The sequence below is a fragment of the Vidua chalybeata genome, chromosome 30, assembly GCF_026979565.1.
Source record: "Vidua chalybeata isolate OUT-0048 chromosome 30, bVidCha1 merged haplotype, whole genome shotgun sequence".
Lineage (NCBI taxonomy): Eukaryota > Metazoa > Chordata > Aves > Passeriformes > Viduidae > Vidua > Vidua chalybeata.
In genome coordinates, this window is record NC_071559.1 from 2,184,353 (window position 1) to 2,203,880 (window position 19,528).

The window sequence follows — 19,528 nt, forward strand, 5'->3', positions numbered from 1 at the left end:
TGGGAGTCGTGGCGATGGAGAGGGGCCCTGGGACAGAACGAGACCCCGGAGACGCAGATTTCCTCCTCAGCTGAGCGCTGCTTCCCTTTCTGCCCCACTCCCCATGGCCGTGACACCACAGGGGACAGCGCTTGGATGTCACCGGACCCGCCAGTCCTGAGGACAGCCGGTGCCCGCTCTGGTGGCCGGAGGGAAGCCGGGACCCCCTCGGCCCCAGGGCAGCGTGGGGAACACTCGATATTAAATACAGCTGGGGTTGTGGTTGGGAGAATAATAAATAGACAATAAATAGCGATAAATAGTCGGGGGACAAGGCACAGGGACACACTGCAAAGGCACAGGGACACACCACAGCGTTGTCCCGTGGTGCTGACAGCAGGAATAGGAATTGGGGCACTCCCAGGCGCCCTGCTCTGCTCCGTGCCCCGCCCAGGACGCAGCAGGGTCTGGCAAAACCCCCACCATGGGGTCGGGGCCATCGCAGCGGCTCCTCCCTGTCACTTCCCCGCTCGCTCCTTGTGCGACTCCGTCACCACTTGCTGCAAGAGGAGAATTTGGGGATCGGTCTCATGGCAAGGTTGGGCCTCCCAGACAGGGCACCCCCAATTCTCACCTGCCCATCCCGTGTCTCGATGGTTTTGATGAGCACCATCCTCCGTGCCGGGCTCTCCGCAGGCTGGGGCTCCAGCACTGGGCACAGAGGGGCCATCAGCACCCCGTGCCCTCCCAGACACCCTGGGCAGGAGCACAGGGACCTGCCCACACCCACACAGGGTCTTTACCCCCAAGGAAAGACTCCCAGACATAGTGGGGGACCCCCAGCTTGTCACTCACCTGAGCTCCTCATGCTGAAGGAGGTGGTGGGGTGCAGTGGGATGGTGATCCTGGGGGGAGAGAGGAATGAGGAGGGGCTGGGACACCTGGACATTGCCCGTGAGCCTGGCCCTTCCACCCCCTCGAGTCTGTGACCCATATCCCAGCTCAGCTGTGGGCTGTGCCCGTGGGCTGCCAGGCTGGCACCGGAGCAGAGCTGGAGGCAGCTCCCCCACCATCCCCTGGCCTTGCCTTTATCTCAGCAGCAAGAAGCTCCCACGGGAACCTCTTGTTTTCCTGTGGGATCAAGGCCTGGAGCTGCCTCCTCCCGGGAAAATCCCACAATAACCGGGGTGCCTCAAGGCGGGGGAACTTCCCCCCCCTGGCAGTGGGGACACGCCGCGTGCCAGGCTCCCCTCACCGGCTCTCCTCGCCCTCCAGCAGCTTGCGGTACGTGGCAATCTCGATGTCCAGGGCCATCTTGACGTTCAGCAGGTCCTGGTACTCGCGCAGGTGCCGCGCCATCTCCTCCTTCATCTGCTGGATCTCCTGCTCCAGCCTCCCCACCACATCCTGGTAGTTCCCGATCTCCTCCCCGAACTCATCCTCCATCTCCCGCATCTGCCGCTGCAGCGCCTCGTTCTGCAGGGGGAGAAGGGGCTGCAAAGGGCCGGGGTGGGGTCCGGTCCTTGCACCCCCCCGCGAACACCCCCCGGCTCTCACCACGCCCTTCAGCCCGTCCACCTCGCAGGTCAGGCTCTGGATCTGCCGGCGGGACTCGTTCATCTCCTGCTTGGCCAGCCGCAGCGCCTCGTGGTTACGGTTTGCTGCATCCGAGAGGTCGGCAAACTGCGCGGGCAGGGCGAGTCAGGGCTCTGGCAGGGCTCAGCCGCCCCAAAATCCCTCCCAGCCCCGGCTACCTTTGACTTGTACCACTCCTCGGCTTCCTGCAGGTTCTTGACAGCGATGCTCTCGTACTGGGTGCGGATCTCCCGCAGCGCAGCCGTCAGCTCCGGCTTGCACACCTCCACCTCGGCCAGCCCCGCCGGGCTGGGGCCACTCACCTCCAGGTCCCGCAGCTCCTGCGTGGGCGCGTGGGCATCGCGTCGCGGCACAAAAACCTGACCTGTTCCCCCTCCCCGCCCCATCCCACCCCGGCCCCCACCTCCTCGTGCAGCTTCTTGAGGAAGCCGATCTCGTCCATCAGCAGCTCGACCTTGCGCTCCAGCTCCAGGCGAGACAGCGTGGCGTGGTCCACGTCCTGTGGGAGAGGCCGGGATGAGCTGCAGGGCAGCGTGGAGGGGATGAGATGATCCTGGAGCCCCTCCCCGGGGTGGTGGTGGTGGGCACAGGTTCAGCCCCCCAAACACCAGTTGTGCCCTGCCTTGCACAGGGCTGACCCAGCATCACCCCAAACTCCAGCTGGAGACACCCAGGAGCTGAGGAGGGAGGGAGGTGTGGAGGGACCCCCACGTTTGGGGCCAGACTGGGGCTACCAGCGTGCCCAGCCCTAGGGGTACCAGGGACACAGCGGGTGCTCAGCTCTGGGGGTCCCAGCCTGGCCCCCCAGGGAGGTGGGACCCTCCCTGCTCCGATTGGTGCCGTTCATGCCACCGGCACCTCCCGCGAGCCGAGAATTGGGGTTCCCCGGGGTTATTCCCGGTCCCCACCATTCCCAGTCCCCTCCACCCACGGATCACCCACGGATCACGGGTACTGCATGGGGGGACGGGCCCGCGAGTCCCCTCACCTTGCGGAACAGGACCAGACTCTTCTCGGCATCCTCACGCTTCTGTGTCTCGTCCTCCAGCCTGGGGACAGGCAGGGATGAGGGGGAGGTGGGGGCGGGGGTGCAGACCACCTCCTCCTGTTGCACACACGGCGGAGGCGATGGATGCAGCGTCCCCCAGCGCTCGCAGAAATCCCCTCCCGGTGTCCCCACCCTTGCCCTGCCCCTCCCAGTGCCCCGCCCTTCCGCAGAGCCCACATCTCCCAGTGCCTCCCAGTGCCCTCCGTGCATCCCGGGTGACTTTCCCAGTGTCCCTTCCCAGGGGTCCTCTTCCCCGGACATTCACCGGTCCGTACCCCGACTTCCCCGGGGCTCCCCCATTCCCACCCCGCTGCATCCTCCTGTCCCCATCCTGGTGCAAGTTTCATCCCATCACATTCCTCATGCCAGTAGATCCCCCAGTCCCTCTCTGGCACGTTCCCCAGTCTCCATCCCATGCATAACTCATCCCGACACATCCCCGGTTCCCACTGCAGTTCATCCCTCATCCCGGTGCATTCCCTGGTCCCCGGCACATCCTCCAGTCCCCACCCCTGCATCCCTCGTCCCGACGCATCCCTGGTCCCCATCCCGCTGCCTCCCCCGGCCCCACCGCCGGCCCACCGCTGCCGCAGGGCCGCCAGGTCGGTGGCGAGCCCGTCCCGCTCAGCCTGGAGCCGGTCCCGGTCGCGGCCGAGACGCTGCAGCCGCTCCCGCAGCCCCCGCAGCTCCCCCTGCACCAGCCCGGTGCGGGGCCCGGTGGCGGCGGTGGCGCGGCCCAGGGCGGCGCGGAGGGTCCCGTTCTGCCGTTCCAGCGCCCGCACCCGCTCCAGGAAAGCGGCGAAACGATCGTTCAGCGCCGCCAGTTCCTCCCGCTCCGCGCCCCGCGCCGCCGCCGCCGCCGCCAGCCGCCCCGGGGCCACGGTGAGGGGCGGCGGCATCCCGGGGTCGCGGTCACGGCGGCTCATGGCTGCACCGGGAGGGCGGTGGCTGCCGGTAGCGGCTGTTTATAGCGGACAGCGGCTCCGCCCCGCCGGGGGGACCCGGGGGTACGGGACAGAGAGAGGGGAGGGGTCTCCCGGCCGGAGGGAGGATCAGGGACCGCAGATGTCCCCTCGGAGGGGCGGGGAAAGGGGCTGGGGGTGGTCGGGGACACCCCTCAGGGTGAGGGGCAGGCGCTGCAGGATGTAGAGCTGCAGGCATTCCCCTTCAGGGGGGGCTCGGAGACCCCCTGGGGCTGCAAGGCGAGTGAGGGGCTGGTGGGGTGCAGGCAGAGGAAGCCAGCAGCACCAGGGGCAAGGGGGAGAGGATCCGAGGGTGCCCGGGAGACACAGGATCCCCCCCCCAAGTTGGGTCAGAAGGAGAGAGACCCTTATGGGGTCCCCCCCAGGCAGCATGGGGGTACAGACCCCCCCAGTTGGGATGCAGAGAGGGACTGGGGGCTGCCGGGCTCAGGCAGAGCACCCCTCTGAGCTGGGTCCCATTCTGCCCGGGGTGCTCAGCATCCAGGGATGGGGGGGGCCCTCTCATCCGCCCCCTCCCTTTCTGTCGGGGCCGCCGTGACTCGGCTCTGCGGGAGCTGCCATGCACGGGGCAGCGCTGGACAGCGGGCACTGCAACCCCCCCTGAGCCCCCCCCTTCCGGGCAGCTAGGGCGGCACTTACGGGAAGGAGTCGGTGCCCTGCCCAGAGGCTGTGGGGAGGGTCCCCCCCGCCCAGGACCCCCCCCCCCCCCAGCTCTGCAGAGAACCGCACCGAGAGTGGCTCCGTGCCAGTAGCAGCATGACACCACGTCCAGCCCGTCTGCACCAGGCTCTGGGCAGGACACTGGGGACTTTCAGGGGTCCCCCCTAACCTGGTGACCCCCAGTGCCAGCAGAAAGCTGAGGAGGACATGAGCCCCCCCCCCGCCCCCCCCACTGCAGGCAGCCCAGCAGGGCCCTGCCAGCTCATAGCCCAGGACCCCAACCCCACACAACCCCCCAGCCTCTCCCAGCACAGCCCCTGTGCCAGCTGGCAGCAGGGCCGGGCAGCCAGCCCAGCTGAGGCCCCCCCCTCCCCTGGGACGTCCCCCCAGGTCACCACAAGGCGGATTGTCCCAGCACAATGAACGAGGCAGCGTTGCAAAGAGGCATTTTAATGAGCAGCACCACAGTGGAAGACCAGAGACAAGGCACTAGTATTCCTCCCCTTCCTCATCGCCTTCCATGCTGTCAGCCCCCACCTCCTCATAATCCTTCTCCAGGGCAGCCATATCCTCACGGGCCTCCGAGAACTCGCCCTCCTCCATGCCCTCCCCCACGTACCAGTGCACGAACGCCCTCTTGGCGTACATCAGGTCAAACTTGTGGTCCAGGCGGGCCCAGGCCTCGGCGATGGCCGTGGTGTTGCTCAGCATGCACACGGCGCGCTGCACCTTGGCCAGGTCGCCCCCGGGCACCACCGTGGGCGGCTGGTAGTTGATGCCCACCTTGAAACCCGTGGGGCACCAGTCCACAAACTGGATGGTGCGTTTGGTCTTGATGGTGGCGATGGCGGCGTTGACATCCTTGGGCACCACGTCCCCGCGGTACAGCAGGCAGCACGCCATGTACTTGCCGTGCCGCGGGTCACACTTGACCATCTGGTTGGCCGGCTCGAAGCAGGCGTTGGTGATCTCGGCCACCGTCAGCTGCTCGTGATAAGCCTTCTCAGCAGAGATGACCGGGGCGTAGGTGGCCAGCGGGAAGTGGATGCGGGGGTAGGGCACCAGGTTGGTCTGGAATTCTGTCAGGTCGACGTTCAGGGCTCCGTCAAAGCGCAGCGAGGCCGTGATGGAGGACACGATCTGGCTGATGAGGCGGTTCAGGTTGGTGTAGGTGGGGCGCTCGATGTCCAGGTTGCGGCGGCAGATGTCGTAGATGGCCTCGTTGTCCACCATGAAGGCGCAGTCGGAGTGCTCCAGGGTGGTGTGGGTGGTGAGGATGGAGTTGTAGGGCTCCACCACGGCCGTGGACACCTGCGGGGCCGGGTAGATGGAGAACTCCAGCTTGGACTTCTTGCCGTAGTCGACAGAGAGCCGCTCCATAAGCAGGGAGGTGAAGCCAGAGCCGGTGCCACCGCCAAAGCTGTGGAACACCAGGAAGCCCTGCAGCCCTGTGCACTGGTCAGCCTGCCAGGAGGGAAGAGAAAAACAGGACCAAACTGTCAGTAATTCTGAACTTCAGCTGCTACTGACTTGCCCAGGAAGGCAAATATTCCTCCCAGATCTCAGGCCCTTCCCTCCAGGCCCAGGGAAAGGGACCCCTTCCTGCCGGGATTTGGGGACACTCAGAAGAGACAAGGAGGGGCATGTTTATGCCAAGCAGCAGAAGTTTCTCCTCACTGTGGCCACACAAGGACATTATTAGGGTGTTCCAGCACCATGGCAGGAACCACCAGGGTGGGGGACAAGGTGGCCCTGACCGTACATGTTGGACACTGAGCCATGGTGGATACCCCAGCTCTTGGGAGACACCCCAGCAGGCTCTGGAAGCCAACCATGGCTTCACCCCCTCTTTTTCCAAGAGGGTGCAGCAGGAACAGGTTCTTATCCCACAGGAGCCCACGGGCAGCCAGCTCAGCCTTTGATGTGCCAGGAGCTCCCGGAGCGGAGCCGCTGGCGCGGCTGGTCCGGCCACCCCGGCGCCAGACCCAGCGTGGGAACCAGAGGTTCAAAGAGCTCGGGCAGCCACACCAGTCAAACCAGTGCTGCACCAGCACCCCAACCATCTGTCCTGCCCCCCCTGCCCTGGCCATAGGGCTTCCCACCCTCCTCCCCTTGGCAAGGCTTAGCACTGGGCTAGGATAGGGCCAGCAGGTCCCTAGTGGGACAGCCCCACCCTCTGCCTCAAAGTGCGAATGGGCTGAGAAGGACCGGCCCAGGGACACCTGGAGCTTCCCTTTGTCCCCACATCCCCCCCGCAGGGATGAACCCACCCCATGAGACCCCACAGGACGCTCACCAGCTTGCGGATGCGGTCAAGCACCAGGTCGATGATCTCCTTGCCGATGGTGTAGTGCCCGCGGGCGTAGTTGTTGGCCGCATCCTCCTTGCCCGTGATCAGCTGCTCGGGGTGGAAGAGCTGCCGGTACGTCCCGGTGCGCACCTCGTCTGCGGGGACAGCCCCGGGCCCCGTTAGCACCCAGCGCCCGCCGCCAGCGCCCGCCCCGCCCCGCCGGCCGCCCCCCCGCGCGCTCACCGATCACCGTGGGCTCCAGGTCCACGAACACGGCCCGGGGCACGTGCTTGCCGGCGCCCGTCTCGCTGAAGAAGGTGTTGAAGGAGTCGTCCCCGCCGCCGATGGTCTTGTCGCTGGGCATCTGCCCGTCGGGCTGGATGCCGTGCTCCAGGCAGTACAGCTCCCAGCACGCATTGCCGATCTGCACGCCCGCTTGGCCCACGTGGATGGAGATGCACTCGCGCTGCGGGGGCACACGGCACCGGCTCACCCCTTTTGTCCCCTCTCTGTCCCACCCCAGCACCCAGCGGGCTGGCACTGAGTTGGGAAGGGTCCCTCCCCGAGGCGGGCTGGGGCCAGATCCTCCGTTACCGGGAGTGCTCAGTTCTGGGGGTCTCATCCCACCCCGCCCCACTGAGGGACTGAGCAATAACGCGGTGGGCACAGGCTCAGCCCCCCGAAACCCCAGTTGTGCCCTGGTTTTGCACAGGGCTGACCCAGCATCACCCCAAACTCCAGCTGGAGACACCCAGGAGCTGAGGAGGGAGGGAGGTGTGGAGGGACCCCCACGTTTGGGGCCAGACTGGGGCTACCAGCGTGCCCAGCCCTAGGGGTACCAGGGACACAGCGGGTGCTCAGCTCTGGGGGTCCCAGCCTGGCCCCCCAGGGAGGTGGGACCCTCCCTGCTCCGATTGGTGCCGTTCATGCCACCGGCACCTCCCGCGAGCCGAGAATTGGGGTTCCCCGGGGTTTTTCCCGGTCCCCACCATCCACGGATCACACAGCGGCAGGGACATTTCAGCCCCTTCCCCAGGGGGCTGCTCATCACTTCGGGTGCAGTCCTGGACCTCGTGGAACGTTCCTCACCCTTGGAACGTGGAGCCACTCTCTTCTCCACCAGCCCTGCACTACCCCGCACTGTCCCGGTCCCGCCGCAGCCCTGGACCGCGGTTATGGGCACCTGGCAGCCAGCTCCACCCGGGCCAGAGCAAACTCTGGTGACCGGGAGGACTTTCCCTGTGGCAGCCGCTCGTGGTTGTGCCCGGGCCACGCTGGAATCTGCCCCCCCACACACACCGCCGTGACTCATGCCCACGCGTGTCCCGGGAACAGAGCCAGGAGAGGGTGGCACGGGGGGTGCCCCCAAACCCCCTGGCGGCCTGTTCCTCTCCCGAGGGGCGCTGCGGGGTCGTGTTGAGTACCCAGGACTCGCAGCGCCACTCGGCACGTCCCCACGCATTTGGCAGGGAGCCCGGGGGGGGTCGGCACAGCCCGGCAGCGACCCCCGGCTGGGGGAAGTCCCCGGCCCCCACCTCACGTCCTGCCCAGGACAGAGCAAGAACCCGGCAGCCCCACGGGGCGTCCTGAACACGCGAGGAGCTTCCCAACCCCTCCAGAGCACAGCCCCACGTGCTGCTGGGGACATGGGGGGGGACCCGGCACGCAGCCGGCGCTCAGCCCCCCGCGCTGCTCGGGGGTCCCGCACTCCCAGGGGGTCCCACCCCGCGCGGTGCCCCCTGACGATCCCCGCACGCCCCCAGCCCTCACCATGGCCGCTCGCTGCCCGAACTGTTACGAAGCCGTTGAGGAGGGAGGCGGGTTCGCCCCGTGGAGCCCCCCCAGTTATACCCCAGGGGCGGGGCTTAGGGGCGGGGCGGGGACAGGGGGAGGGGCCAGTGTGCGTTTGCTCCGCCCCCCGGGCCACGCGGCGCTCCGGACACGCCCTCCCCCGCCACGCCTCGATTCTGATTGGCCGGTTCGAAAGTTGGCACGAGTGCGTAGCGGTGACGTCAGGGAAGCGGAATGCGGTAGGAGGGAGGCGGGGAGGGGCGGGGAATGGGCGTGGTATTGCGTATGAAATAGGCGTGGTTGTGGGCGGGGAAAGAGGCGGGGACAGAGGGGCGGAGGGTCGGGGGTCCCGAGGGTTGGGGGGGGGCTGGGCAGGCAGACGGGGGGCCATTGGGGGGGTCAGAAGGCGTTAAGGGCAGCGGGGCCGGGGGAACACTGGGGTGGGGGCGCTTTAGGGGGCTTTACGAGGGGCTTTAGGGGCGGGGGGCTTTGCGGTATTGAGGCGGTGGGCTCAGTCGGCGGCAGGATGGGTCCCTGAAGCCCCCGGCCGCAGCCTTAGGTGCTGCATCTGCCCAGGGAGCGCCCGGGCCCCGCCTGGGCTGGAGGCCTCGGGGGTCCGGTAATCCCTCTCCGCACCCCCGTCCCCATCCCGGTTCCGTTCCCGTGGGAAGCCCCGCGGGCTCCCGTCGCGCCGGCTCCTGTGCCCGCCGCCGCCCTGCTCCCTGCCAGCCCCGGGGCTGCTCCCCGGGGGAAGGGGCAGGTCCTGTGGGGCAGGACGGACGGGCCCGGGGGAGCATCTCACGCCCACCCCCGGGGTGCAGTGCCCTGTCCCACCCTGCCTCCCCAGCTCTGGGCCGGTTTTGAGGGGGTACGAGTCACGTTCCAAAGGCCAGAGAGGGGTTTGGGGCAGCATGGGGACATTGGGGTCGGCCCCGAGACAGAATTACAGACCCCGCGCTCCCCGGTGTCCCGCCAATCCCCGGGCACCCCTCACAGCCTGGGCACCTCAGTGTCCCTCCCCTCCCTGAGCCCCCGGTGTCCCCCCACTCCCTGGGCACATCCTCGGTGCTGGCACACGCCCAGGGCCGGGGTGCCCGTTGTCCCAGCAACACCCACCCTTGAGCCCCCGATGCCACCGGAGCCCTCCGAGACCCCACCACGCCGGTTCCGGGGCCCTGCTGGGGGTCAGGGGATGCTGTAGGGGGGCCGGGCCGAGGGCGGACCCCTCCGACAGCAGGGTCTCTCCCACCTCACCCCCACCCCTCCGCCGCCCCGCTCCTTTATTCCCGGCTTTGCCGCATTGCGGAACCGCCCCGCACGCAGGCGGTGCCGCAGCCCCCTCCCCACGGGCAGCGCGCCCGCAGCCCCCCGCACCCCACGGCTGCTCCCCCGCGCCTTCCCCTGCTCTCCGCAGTGCCCCCCCACCCCTCCCGGGGCCGAGTCTCCCTTTTGTTGTGGCTCCGGGAGGGGGCGGGAAGGGTTGCGGGGTGGCGGGAGGGGGCACCGGGACACCGAGGCTGCGGGAACACCGGTGACACCTCCCGGCTTCCCCCCACAGGGAATGCGGGCACCCGCTGCCCCAAACACCGGGGTTGGAGGGGTTTTCCCTCTGCCCTTCGGGTGGGGCAGGGGCGCGGTCAGGGGTGGGTGCCACCCCCTCCGCGGGTCCAGCCCCCCAGTGCCACCTTGGGCCAGCCGAGGGGCGGCGGGGCCCCTCCACCACACCCCGGAGAGGAGCGGCCCCCCCCCCCCCCCACCCCGAGCTGCCCTGTCTGTCCATCTGAATGAACCTGTCACATCGATGGTGGCAGCGGATGGACAGACAGACAGACAGAGCTGGGTTCTGCGGGAAAACAGGCTAAAAATAGCAGCAGCCTATGTCTGGGTTGTCAGCCCCGAGCCACGACAGCCCCTGATGAGGCTGAGACCCCTCGATCCCTGGGGATGGCATGTCCCAGCCGTGGGGTTCGAGGTCACCAATTTGTGATCCCCAGGAAGGGCCCAAACTGGGGGAGGCTGGGAATCTCGGCTGTGCCACGGGCAGGAGTCCAGCAGCCAGGAAATCAGCCCACGTAGGATGAGATGCCAGCTCTGGGAGCCCACGAGTCACCCAGCCCGAGTGGGGACAGCCATGGGGACTCTGTGCAGACAGGGGGGACCCCGGGAAGGTGCAGGGTCTGTCCCACCCAGTGGCACCGGGTGGGGGGGGGTGGACATGGTGGGGGGAGGACAGCAACCGTCACCAGGAGCCACCACGTTGCTACCAACAGTCAACAGAGCACAGCCGAGTGGGAGTGCAGGAGCTGGGAGCTGTGCCAGCCCCCCCCGCGCCGGCACTCAGCAGGGCTGGATACTGGGGGCTGCTGAGCTCCATGGCAGGATGCAGTAGGGTGGGGACCCCAGGGCCTGCGTACCCCCCCTCTTGGCACAGCAGAGTGCCAGGCATTGGGGGTCCTGTGCCCCATCCTCAGGGTCAGGCACTGGGGGTCCCAAGGATGGTGCCCCATGCTCGGGGTCAGGCACTGGGGGTCCCAAGGATGGTGCCCCATGCTCGGGGTCAGGCACTGGGGGTCCCAAGGATGGTGCCCCATCCTCGGGGTCAGGCACTGGGGGTCCTGCGCCCCATCCTCAGGGTCAGGCACTGGGGGTCCCGTGCCCCATCCTCAGGGTCAGGCACTGGGGGTCCCGTGCCCCATCCTCGGGGTCGGGCACTGGGGGTCCCAAGGATGGTGCCTCACTCACAGCCAAGCAGGGTGAGGCAGTGAGGGTCCTGGGGATGGTGTCCCCACCGTGACAATAAGGCCAGGCAGTGGTGAGAACCCGGCCTTGTCTGCCTGCAACCCCCCGCCCACCAGGCCCCAGGATGGATGTTGGGGAAGGGGGATGTGGGGGAGGGGGGGGGTCCCAGCCTGTCTCCTAGCAACCGGTCTCCTAGCAACCCCACCAAGTTGCCTGGCAGCAGTCGGTGCAGGACTTGTGGTCGTCCATACCCAAGGAGATGGGAGGGGGCTGGGGGGCGCCAGCGGGGCTGCAGCACCCGGTGCCCCTCACCCTACACCCCACATCACCCACCGGGGCTGAGCCACCCCCTGCCCTGTGAGGCACCTCCCGCCCTCAGCTCGGGGCAATTGGGTGGGTGGGGCCTCTCCTTAGCTTGGAGAGTGGTCCCCGAGGCAGGGGGCTGCTGCGAGCCCCCAGAATCCTTGGGGACACAATGGGGACACCCTGAGAGGCTCCACACTGGTGTTGACCACTTGGGACTGTAGGAGAACAAAGGCAGGAGGCGTTTCCCATGCAGGGATGGAGCTACAGTGGGGTCAGGGCTGGGGGCTGAGCTGCTTTGGGGTTGGGGTGCCCCAAAACAGCCATCTGCCATGGGGACCAGCCTAGTGGGAGCCAAATATCCTGATTTTTCTCTACCCAGTGAAGCCAGGGCCACCTGGTCCTTTGTTCTGAGGGGCGATGCCCAAATCCCATCCCCTCTTTGTCTGCAGCTCTGCAGCCCCAGCAGTGCCCCAAAAACAGGGCGGCAGTGGGGACACGGGGCTGGCAGTGGGGACACAGGGCTGGCAGTGGGGACATGGGGCTGGCAGTGGGGACATGGGAACCTTGGATCTGCCCAGAAATCTGCATAATGTGGGAAACACCAGGAAAAAAAACAGGGATTTCTCAGCGGGGGGGGGGGGGGGGGGCATCCTGGCAGCTCCACCTGCAGCAGCCGGGGCCATGCATGTAGGGTGGGGTCACTCCTCCGCAGGGCCTGAGCCCCCCAGCTCTCCTGGCTTGGGGAGACAACCCCCAGCCTCTGTGGGCTTTGCAAGAAGAAAGGGGAACCCCCCCCCCCCCCCAGGAGTGGGAAACCTCAGGGCTGTGGGGCTGGTGGCTCGGGGGGGGCTGTGCAGGGGCTGCAGCAGATGGAGGGGTGGCCAGGGGACGCGTGTCCCAGTGTCCCAGCTGTGTCCCAGCCACCAGCTGCCGCACAGCAGCTGCTGCTGCCCGAGCCTCCAGTCCAAAACTGCCCGGGGGGCTTTTGTCCCCCCCCACACCGTGTCCTCCCGCTGTCCCTCACACCCCAGCCCTGCTCCCTGCTCGTCCCCAGCTGCCCGGGGGGATGACTCTTTGTCCCCCCCCGGCTGGGCCCCCGCAGCGCTGGTTCCCACTGCCCGAGCAGACAAAGAGGCGCTGGAAGGGCTGGGCACGGCAGGGAAAGGGCCGGGACAGGCACAGGGCCATGGCAGGGCCATGGCTGAGAACCAGGGCACTGTGGCACGGCCAGGGATGGGGACAGTGTCCCTGGGGATGGGGACAGGGGCTTGGCCAGGGATGAGAACAGTGTCCCTGAGGATGGGGACCAGGGCGTGGCTGGCTGGAAATGGGGGCCAGAGTGTGACAAGGGATGGGAACAACGGGATGGCCGGGGATTACCGGGAGCTCGGGCAGTGGCCAGACAAGGGGGAGGGCTGCATCATCGGGGATGGGGACCAGGGCGTGGTCCTACCCTGCGTACCGGGAGCCCCGGGACCAAGAGACCCATTCCGGGCAGAGAGAGAACGGCGGGACTTGGGGGGAAGGGGCCGTGGGGGGATGGGGACCGTGGGATGGGGACCCGAGCGTGACCGCTGGCTCAGCCAAGACCGGGGACCGGGGCGTGGCAGGGACGGTGCCAAGGACACATCCGGGGCCCCTCCGGCGGCGGGCGGGAGCCAGCGGCGGGGCCGGGCCGTGGCCGCCGCAGCCCCCGGGCCCCCCCTCCCGCACCGCCCGGCCTTTGTCTGCGGCTGCGGGGGGGCATTACCTCATTCCGGGCGACCAATGGCCGCCGCCGCCACCGGCCCCGCCGCCCCCCCGGCCCCGCCGCCCGCCCCGCTTCGCTCCGCCCCGCCGCCGCTATAAAGCCCCGCAGCGAGCCCCGCGCTCCGCCGCGCCTCTTACATCGACCGCCTCAGCGTCGGGCTGTGAGACCGCCCCGGACCGACCGCCGCCATGGTGAGGGGGTGCGGGGGGGGTCGGGACCTCGTCTCTATTCCCACAATCCCTATTCCCTTGGTCCCCTTCTCCCCCATTCCCGCCGGCCCCATCCCTCCCACCCCCGGATCCCGGTTTTCCCCGGTCCCAATCCCCACTCTCCCATCGTAGTCTCCGGTTTTCACCCTGCCCCCGTCTCGCCGTTGTCTCCGGTCCCCAACCCCCTCCAGATCTCCATTCCCAAGGGCTTGTCGTCCACCCCTCCCGGGATGAGCCCTCGGCGCCGGGACTCCTCCCGCACCGGGCGTGGCTCCCGTTACACCGAGCAAAATGTGTCGCCCGGGACCCAGCCCCGAGTGTGCCTCCGGTTAAATAGGCCTGGAGGGGTCTTTCTGTCTCCCCCGGGACCGATCCCCGAGCCCACAGCGGGCGTGGCTCCCGTTAAACCGGGCAGGATGGGAGCTCCAGGACTTAGCACAAAGCTTCCATAGGGCGTGGCTCCCGTTAAGCCGGGCAGGATGAGACCCCCCGGGACTCAGCACTGAGCTACCATAGGGCGTGGCTCCCGTTAAACCGGCCAGGATGGATCCCTGGCGCTGATCCACGGTACCGCACCGGGAGCGGTTCCCATTAAACCGGGCAAGATGGGACCTCCGGGACCGAGCCCCGAGCCTGCACCGGGCGTGGCTCCCGTTGAACCGGGCAGGATGGGACCCCGAGACGCAGTACTGAGCTCCTGTCGGGGGTGCTATGGTTAAACCCGACAGGATGGCTCCCCGGGACCGAACCCCGAGCCTGAACCAGACGTGGCTCCCATTAAACCGGGCAGGATGGGTCCCCGGAGCTAAGCCCGTACTGGGCGTGGCACCGGTTGAAAGGGGCAGAATCGGGACCCCATCATTCAGTACCGAGCCACTGTCCGTCCCTGGGCGTGGCTCCCGTTAAACCGGGCAGGAGAGACCCTTTTTCCCCAACCGCCCCGGTGCTGAGCCCTCAGCCTGCGCTGGGCGTGGCCCCGGTATAATGCGGGATAAAGTGTCCCCGGTGCGGGGTGGGCAGGGCGCAATGTCTCCCCCCCGAGTGCTGAGCACCCCATCCCGCACCAGAGGTCGAAGCACGGCGGGATGAGACCCCCCCCCCCCCCCAGTCCCGCACTGGGCGTGGCCTTGCTTCCACTGGGGCTCGAGTGGGCAGGAGGAGTCCACGGTGCTGAGCCACGCTGGGGCTTTGCTGGGTCTCATCAGGGCAGGGTGGGGCAAGATGGGAACCCCGGGGCTCCCTGTCTCACCTTGGGCGCAGTCCCAGTCCCTCAGGGCAGGATGAGCCACAAGTCCTGAGCTCCCCATCCCCCACAGGCAGGGTGCCAGCAGTGATGGGCACATGACAGGATGGGACCCTCTGCACTGGGTGCACCTCCAGACCCCGAACAATGGGTGTGTCCGGGCAGGATCTGGCCCCAGCCCGCCTCGGGGAGGGACCCTTCCCAACTCAGTGCCAGCCCGCTGGGTGCTGGGGTGGGACAGAGAGGGGACAAAAGGGGTGAGCCGGTGCCGTGTGCCCCCGCAGCGCGAGTGCATCTCCATCCACGTGGGCCAAGCGGGCGTGCAGATCGGCAATGCGTGCTGGGAGCTGTACTGCCTGGAGCACGGCATCCAGCCCGACGGGCAGATGCCCAGCGACAAGACCATCGGCGGCGGGGACGACTCCTTCAACACCTTCTTCAGCGAGACGGGCGCCGGCAAGCACGTGCCCCGGGCCGTGTTCGTGGACCTGGAGCCCACGGTGATCGGTGAGCGCGCGGGGGGGCGGCCGGCGGGGCGGGGCGGGCGCTGGCGGCGGGCGCTGGGTGCTAACGGGGCCCGGGGCTGTCCCCGCAGACGAGGTGCGCACCGGGACGTACCGGCAGCTCTTCCACCCCGAGCAGCTGATCACGGGCAAGGAGGATGCGGCCAACAACTACGCCCGCGGGCACTACACCATCGGCAAGGAGATCATCGACCTGGTGCTTGACCGCATCCGCAAGCTGGTAGGGGCACTGGGGGTGCAGGTGGCGGGCGAGGACAAAGCCTCCATTCTGTCTCGCTCTCCCTTCCAGACTCGCTGGGTTGGGTTTAGATTTAATTTATTAATTAATGTTAATCCTGTTGTGCAGTGGCTGCCATTGGCCGGCAGCGGGACCCGGCGCAGCTGGAGCTGGAGCGGCTCCACAGCGCCGCAGCCCCCGGGCGCTGCCGGTGCTGAGCTCGGCAATTCCCTCTTTGTTCCCGCTTGGCTCCTGACGTGGCCGAGTCCAGCTGCGTGTGCTGGGGATGGGCAGCCCCGAGCCGGTCCTTTCCAGAGTCATGGGGCCGTGACAGTTTATGGTCAAACTTGTCCCCTCTCTGCTTCTGAGCCAGGGGCAATTCTGTACTTTGAGGTGCCCCTGAGCACTGTCTCACCCCAGAGGCCAAGCAGCTTCCCTGGGTGATTCACCGTGAGTCAGTGGGTAACAGATGGAGTCAGTGCCACCCCGTCCCCATCCTGCTGACTCTGGCTCTGCTGCTGGAAAGCCCCCAGATATCCTTGTGAGGCCACGGAGAGGAAGGAGTAACTTCTGCTGCCTGGAGTAAACATGCCTCCCCACCTCGTCTCTCCTTGCAGGCTGACCAGTGCACAGGGCTGCAGGGCTTCCTGGTGTTCCACAGCTTTGGCGGTGGCACCGGCTCTGGCTTCACCTCCCTGCTTATGGAGCGGCTCTCTGTCGACTACGGCAAGAAGTCCAAGCTGGAGTTCTCCATCTACCCGGCCCCGCAGGTGTCCACGGCCGTGGTGGAGCCCTACAACTCCATCCTCACCACCCACACCACCCTGGAGCACTCCGACTGCGCCTTCATGGTGGACAACGAGGCCATCTACGACATCTGCCGCCGCAACCTGGACATCGAGCGCCCCACCTACACCAACCTCAACAGGTTGATAGGCCAGATCGTGTCCTCCATCACGGCCTCGCTGCGCTTTGACGGAGCCCTGAACGTCGACCTGACAGAATTCCAGACCAACCTGGTGCCCTACCCCCGCATCCACTTCCCGCTGGCCACCTACGCCCCGGTCATCTCTGCTGAGAAGGCTTATCACGAGCAGCTCTCAGTGGCCGAGATCACCAACGCCTGCTTCGAGCCGGCCAACCAGATGGTCAAGTGTGACCCGCGGCATGGCAAGTACATGGCGTGCTGCCTGCTGTACCGCGGGGACGTGGTGCCCAAGGATGTCAACGCCGCCATCGCCACCATCAAGACCAAGCGCACCATCCAGTTTGTGGACTGGTGCCCCACGGGTTTCAAGGTGGGCATCAACTACCAGCCGCCCACGGTGGTGCCCGGGGGCGACCTGGCCAAGGTGCAGCGCGCCGTGTGCATGCTGAGCAACACCACGGCCATCGCCGAGGCCTGGGCCCGCCTGGACCACAAGTTTGACCTGATGTACGCCAAGAGGGCGTTCGTGCACTGGTACGTGGGGGAGGGCATGGAGGAGGGCGAGTTCTCGGAGGCCCGTGAGGATATGGCTGCCCTGGAGAAGGATTATGAGGAGGTGGGGGTGGATTCTGTGGAAGGGGAGGGAGAGGAGGAAGGGGAGGAATACTAAACTCACAAGGGTGCTGCTCGAACAGGGAACATAAACTAGTTGAAGGCCCCACGGGGTCTGTAGCAGTGTGTGCGCCGCGGTCTGTCCTGTCAGTGGTCTGTGCTTCAATGGAAAAGTCTGTGACGGACTCACCCGTCCTCTCCTGTGGGTCTGAATAAAAAGCATTCCCTGTCTTACCCTGGCTCTGGTGTCTTCTCTCCCTGTGGCAATGTCCCCGCCTGGCTTTGACACTGTCCCCACCAGCACACGACACGGCCCTGCAGTCCCTGTCTGCACCCAGGGTCTCCACCCTGTCCCCGAGTGTGTGCCGGGGGTTGTGGTGATCTCAGCACCCTGCAGACCCCACAAACTGCTCCTCCCAAACCCGTGCTCCTTCCTCCTGGTGGGCTCAGTGGTGTGCCCCCACCCCTAGGGCTGTGGGAAGTGGAGAGGGTTGGGTTTTCTTAATACCAGGAGTCAAGTGAGCCCCACGTGAGCACATTAGGGGCCTTAACTCCTCTGCATGGGCTGGAGATGCCTGAGGCCCCCTTGTTTGGCAGAAGTCTTTGGTATCTTTGCTACCTCCTCTTCCTCGGCAGGGGAGGGGCTGCATTGCCCTGGGGCTGGGGAGGGGGTGCTCTGCCCACCACAGGTGGGAGTGCTGGGGATGAGAGCTCCCTTCTTCCAGCTCGGTGTCTGGGGACACACGAGGTTCCCTCAACACCAACCACAATAAGTCCTTAAGTTCCTCTGGCTCTCTCAGGGATGAGGAATTGGCCCCGATGGTCCCAGCCACTGGAGGGGGGAGGGGGAAATGTCATAGTAGCCCCCTTGAAGTGGGGCAGCCTCTTTACCCTCCCTTTCCTAACCTTTTACCCTGTCCCTCACGGCTCCATGCAGGGATAAATAATGAAGGGGAAGTTGAACACGGAGTGAAACTCGAGAGGGTGATGCAGCTGGGGGCGGGGGACAACCCCGGGACCCTCATTAGTGTGGTGCACCCCTCCCTCTTCTGCACGATGAGCTCAGGCTAAGCCTTGATGAGCAGCACCTGGGTCAAGCTCCTCGAGTCCATCGGCAGCACGGTCAGCTCCCAGGAATTTGTGCTGTCAAACCAACTCCTTCATTTTAAGGAACAGCCTTGGGAAGTATTTTTTTCTGAAGGACAACCCAAGAGCGACAATATGTTTGTTATCAAACTTTCAAAGGAAGATCCAAATTGTAGCCAGGATAGAAAATCAGGATGATTAAAAAGGCATCACTTGCAATGTTATAACCAGCAGGTCCTGAGTGAGACCCCTGAGTTCACCTGGACCACAGCAGGCAGGACAACTCCCAGGGATGGTGAACTCACAAGTTTGGGATTCTCGGAGGATGAACAGAGCTTGGGCTGATCCCCCAGAACCTGGGGCTCAACCCTTGGCCTGTTTAGAAGACACAAAGGCACTGATGTCAACACTGAACTCAAGGTGGGTTTTTCACAGGTATTTACACCTGTACATGCTCTTCAGGTATGGGTGTGTGCAAGGGTGAATATTCTATAGCAAATGTGCTGGAATGTTGATCTCAGATTCCTGAGAACTTTAGATTCATAAATCAGATATACCTCTAAGTGTGTTACTCTGTTGTGCCTATAGTAAATTCTGTATGAATCTGTTGGTAAATTATTTAAATTAGGCCCTGGATTAAATGCTCTTAAACTTTTAGGCTTAAACTGTTGGTCAAGCCCAGGGCTCAGTTTGACAATGGAGCAGGGGGTCCACTCTGCCCCTTCTGACTCAGTGGGAAAATCTCAATTATTATTCATCTTATCATTCTTCCCCCCCCCCCCCCCCAGCCTCCCTTTAGGTCATTTTTGGCCAAATCTAGTTTTACAGTGATCGATTTTAAATTTTAGCCCCATTTTCCTCTGTCGGCTTTCACTACTGAGTCATAGAGGGAAGTCACCAGCGGATTTTGTCGCACTTTCACTTTAACATTAAACCTGCTTCTGGTCGTTTTTTGAGCAGCACAAAACACTTCGTAACACCATTCCGGAGCTGATGTGATGCGTGGGGAATCTGGGGAGGGGGGGGGTGTAACGACCCCCCCGCCCCGGAACACCCATAAACACCAATTTACAGAACCGGCAGCACCTCTGCCCCCCAGGTTCCACCCGAGACCCCCGCACTGAGAGCGGGGTGGGAGCCTGGAGCGGGCAGTTTTGGGGGGGGGGGGGGGGGGTGGGGAGCAGCCCGTTCCTCCCCGGTGGGAACGGCGGGGCCGGAGCGGCCACGCGGCCAGCGAGGCAAATGGCGGGGAAGCCACGTCAGCGCTGCAGTGCAGCTGCGGCGGATGCTGCCGCGCCAGCCCCCGGTTGGGCTCAGCTGCCCGGTGACCCCGGCCTGGGGTGGCTCCGGTGCGGCGGGAGGGGATGCGGGTGTCCACCCCCCCCCCCCCCACCCCGTGTGCTGCCGAAGTGGCCGCTGGGTTTTCCGCAAAGCTCTTGGCAAAACAGGAAGGCGGATTATTGGGTGCAAATAGCTCCGGGGATTAGGTGGGGGGCTGGGGATGACCCCCCCCCCCCCCCCGCCTGGGGCTCTCCGTGGCCTCGCAGCCGGGCAAGGAACTGCCCCA

General features: G+C 66.0%; 3 protein-coding genes across 3 annotated transcripts; 1 reads left to right on the forward strand and 2 right to left on the reverse strand.

Annotated features, from left to right (window-relative positions):
* Positions 1 to 289: 289 nt before the first annotated feature.
* Positions 290 to 3,584, reverse strand: PRPH (peripherin). The gene is made up of 9 exons (XM_053967595.1): positions 3,206 to 3,584; positions 2,564 to 2,624; positions 1,979 to 2,074; positions 1,734 to 1,895; positions 1,537 to 1,662; positions 1,235 to 1,455; positions 835 to 884; positions 614 to 690; positions 290 to 539 (listed from the first exon to the last, which is right to left on the reverse strand). The coding sequence occupies exons 1-9, from the start codon at positions 3,547 to 3,549 to the stop codon at positions 498 to 500; spliced, it is 1,179 nt and encodes a 392-aa protein (XP_053823570.1). The 5' UTR covers positions 3,550 to 3,584; the 3' UTR covers positions 290 to 497.
* Positions 3,585 to 4,700: 1,116 nt separating this feature from the next.
* LOC128801578 (tubulin alpha-1C chain) lies at positions 4,701 to 8,421 on the reverse strand. The gene is made up of 4 exons (XM_053967573.1): positions 8,327 to 8,421; positions 6,800 to 7,022; positions 6,563 to 6,711; positions 4,701 to 5,730 (listed from the first exon to the last, which is right to left on the reverse strand). Exons 1-4 carry the CDS (start codon positions 8,327 to 8,329, stop codon positions 4,756 to 4,758), a joined length of 1,350 nt encoding a protein of 449 aa, XP_053823548.1. The 5' UTR covers positions 8,330 to 8,421; the 3' UTR covers positions 4,701 to 4,755.
* Positions 8,422 to 13,228: 4,807 nt separating this feature from the next.
* TUBA1A (tubulin alpha 1a) lies at positions 13,229 to 17,109 on the forward strand. The gene is made up of 4 exons (XM_053967572.1): positions 13,229 to 13,333; positions 14,879 to 15,101; positions 15,190 to 15,338; positions 15,953 to 17,109. Exons 1-4 carry the CDS (start codon positions 13,331 to 13,333, stop codon positions 16,931 to 16,933), a joined length of 1,356 nt encoding a protein of 451 aa, XP_053823547.1. The 5' UTR covers positions 13,229 to 13,330; the 3' UTR covers positions 16,934 to 17,109.
* The last annotated feature ends 2,419 nt before the right edge of the window (positions 17,110 to 19,528 follow it).

What these genes read in the sequence shown, in the direction of transcription:
- PRPH (XM_053967595.1), bottom strand. Translation starts at nt 3,549, where the DNA reads ATGAGCCGCCGTGACCGCGACCCCGGGATGCCGCCGCCCCTCACCGTG. An exon ending in TGGACGGGCTGAAGGGCGTG is followed by an intron (nt 1,456 to 1,536) that starts GTGAGAGCCGGG and finishes CTCCCCCTGCAG; the next exon opens with AACGAGGCGCTGCAGCGGCA. An exon ending in TCGAGACACGGGATGGGCAG is followed by an intron (nt 540 to 613) that starts GTGAGAATTGGG and finishes CTCCTCTTGCAG; the next exon opens with CAAGTGGTGACGGAGTCGCA.
- LOC128801578 (XM_053967573.1), bottom strand. An exon ending in CCTGGAGCCCACGGTGATCG is followed by an intron (nt 6,712 to 6,799) that starts GTGAGCGCGCGG and finishes CTGTCCCCGCAG; the next exon opens with ACGAGGTGCGCACCGGGACG. An exon ending in TTGACCGCATCCGCAAGCTG is followed by an intron (nt 5,731 to 6,562) that starts GTGAGCGTCCTG and finishes CCCTCCTGGCAG; the next exon opens with GCTGACCAGTGCACAGGGCT.
- TUBA1A (XM_053967572.1), top strand. An exon ending in CCTGGAGCCCACGGTGATCG is followed by an intron (nt 15,102 to 15,189) that starts GTGAGCGCGCGG and finishes CTGTCCCCGCAG; the next exon opens with ACGAGGTGCGCACCGGGACG. An exon ending in TTGACCGCATCCGCAAGCTG is followed by an intron (nt 15,339 to 15,952) that starts GTAGGGGCACTG and finishes CTCTCCTTGCAG; the next exon opens with GCTGACCAGTGCACAGGGCT.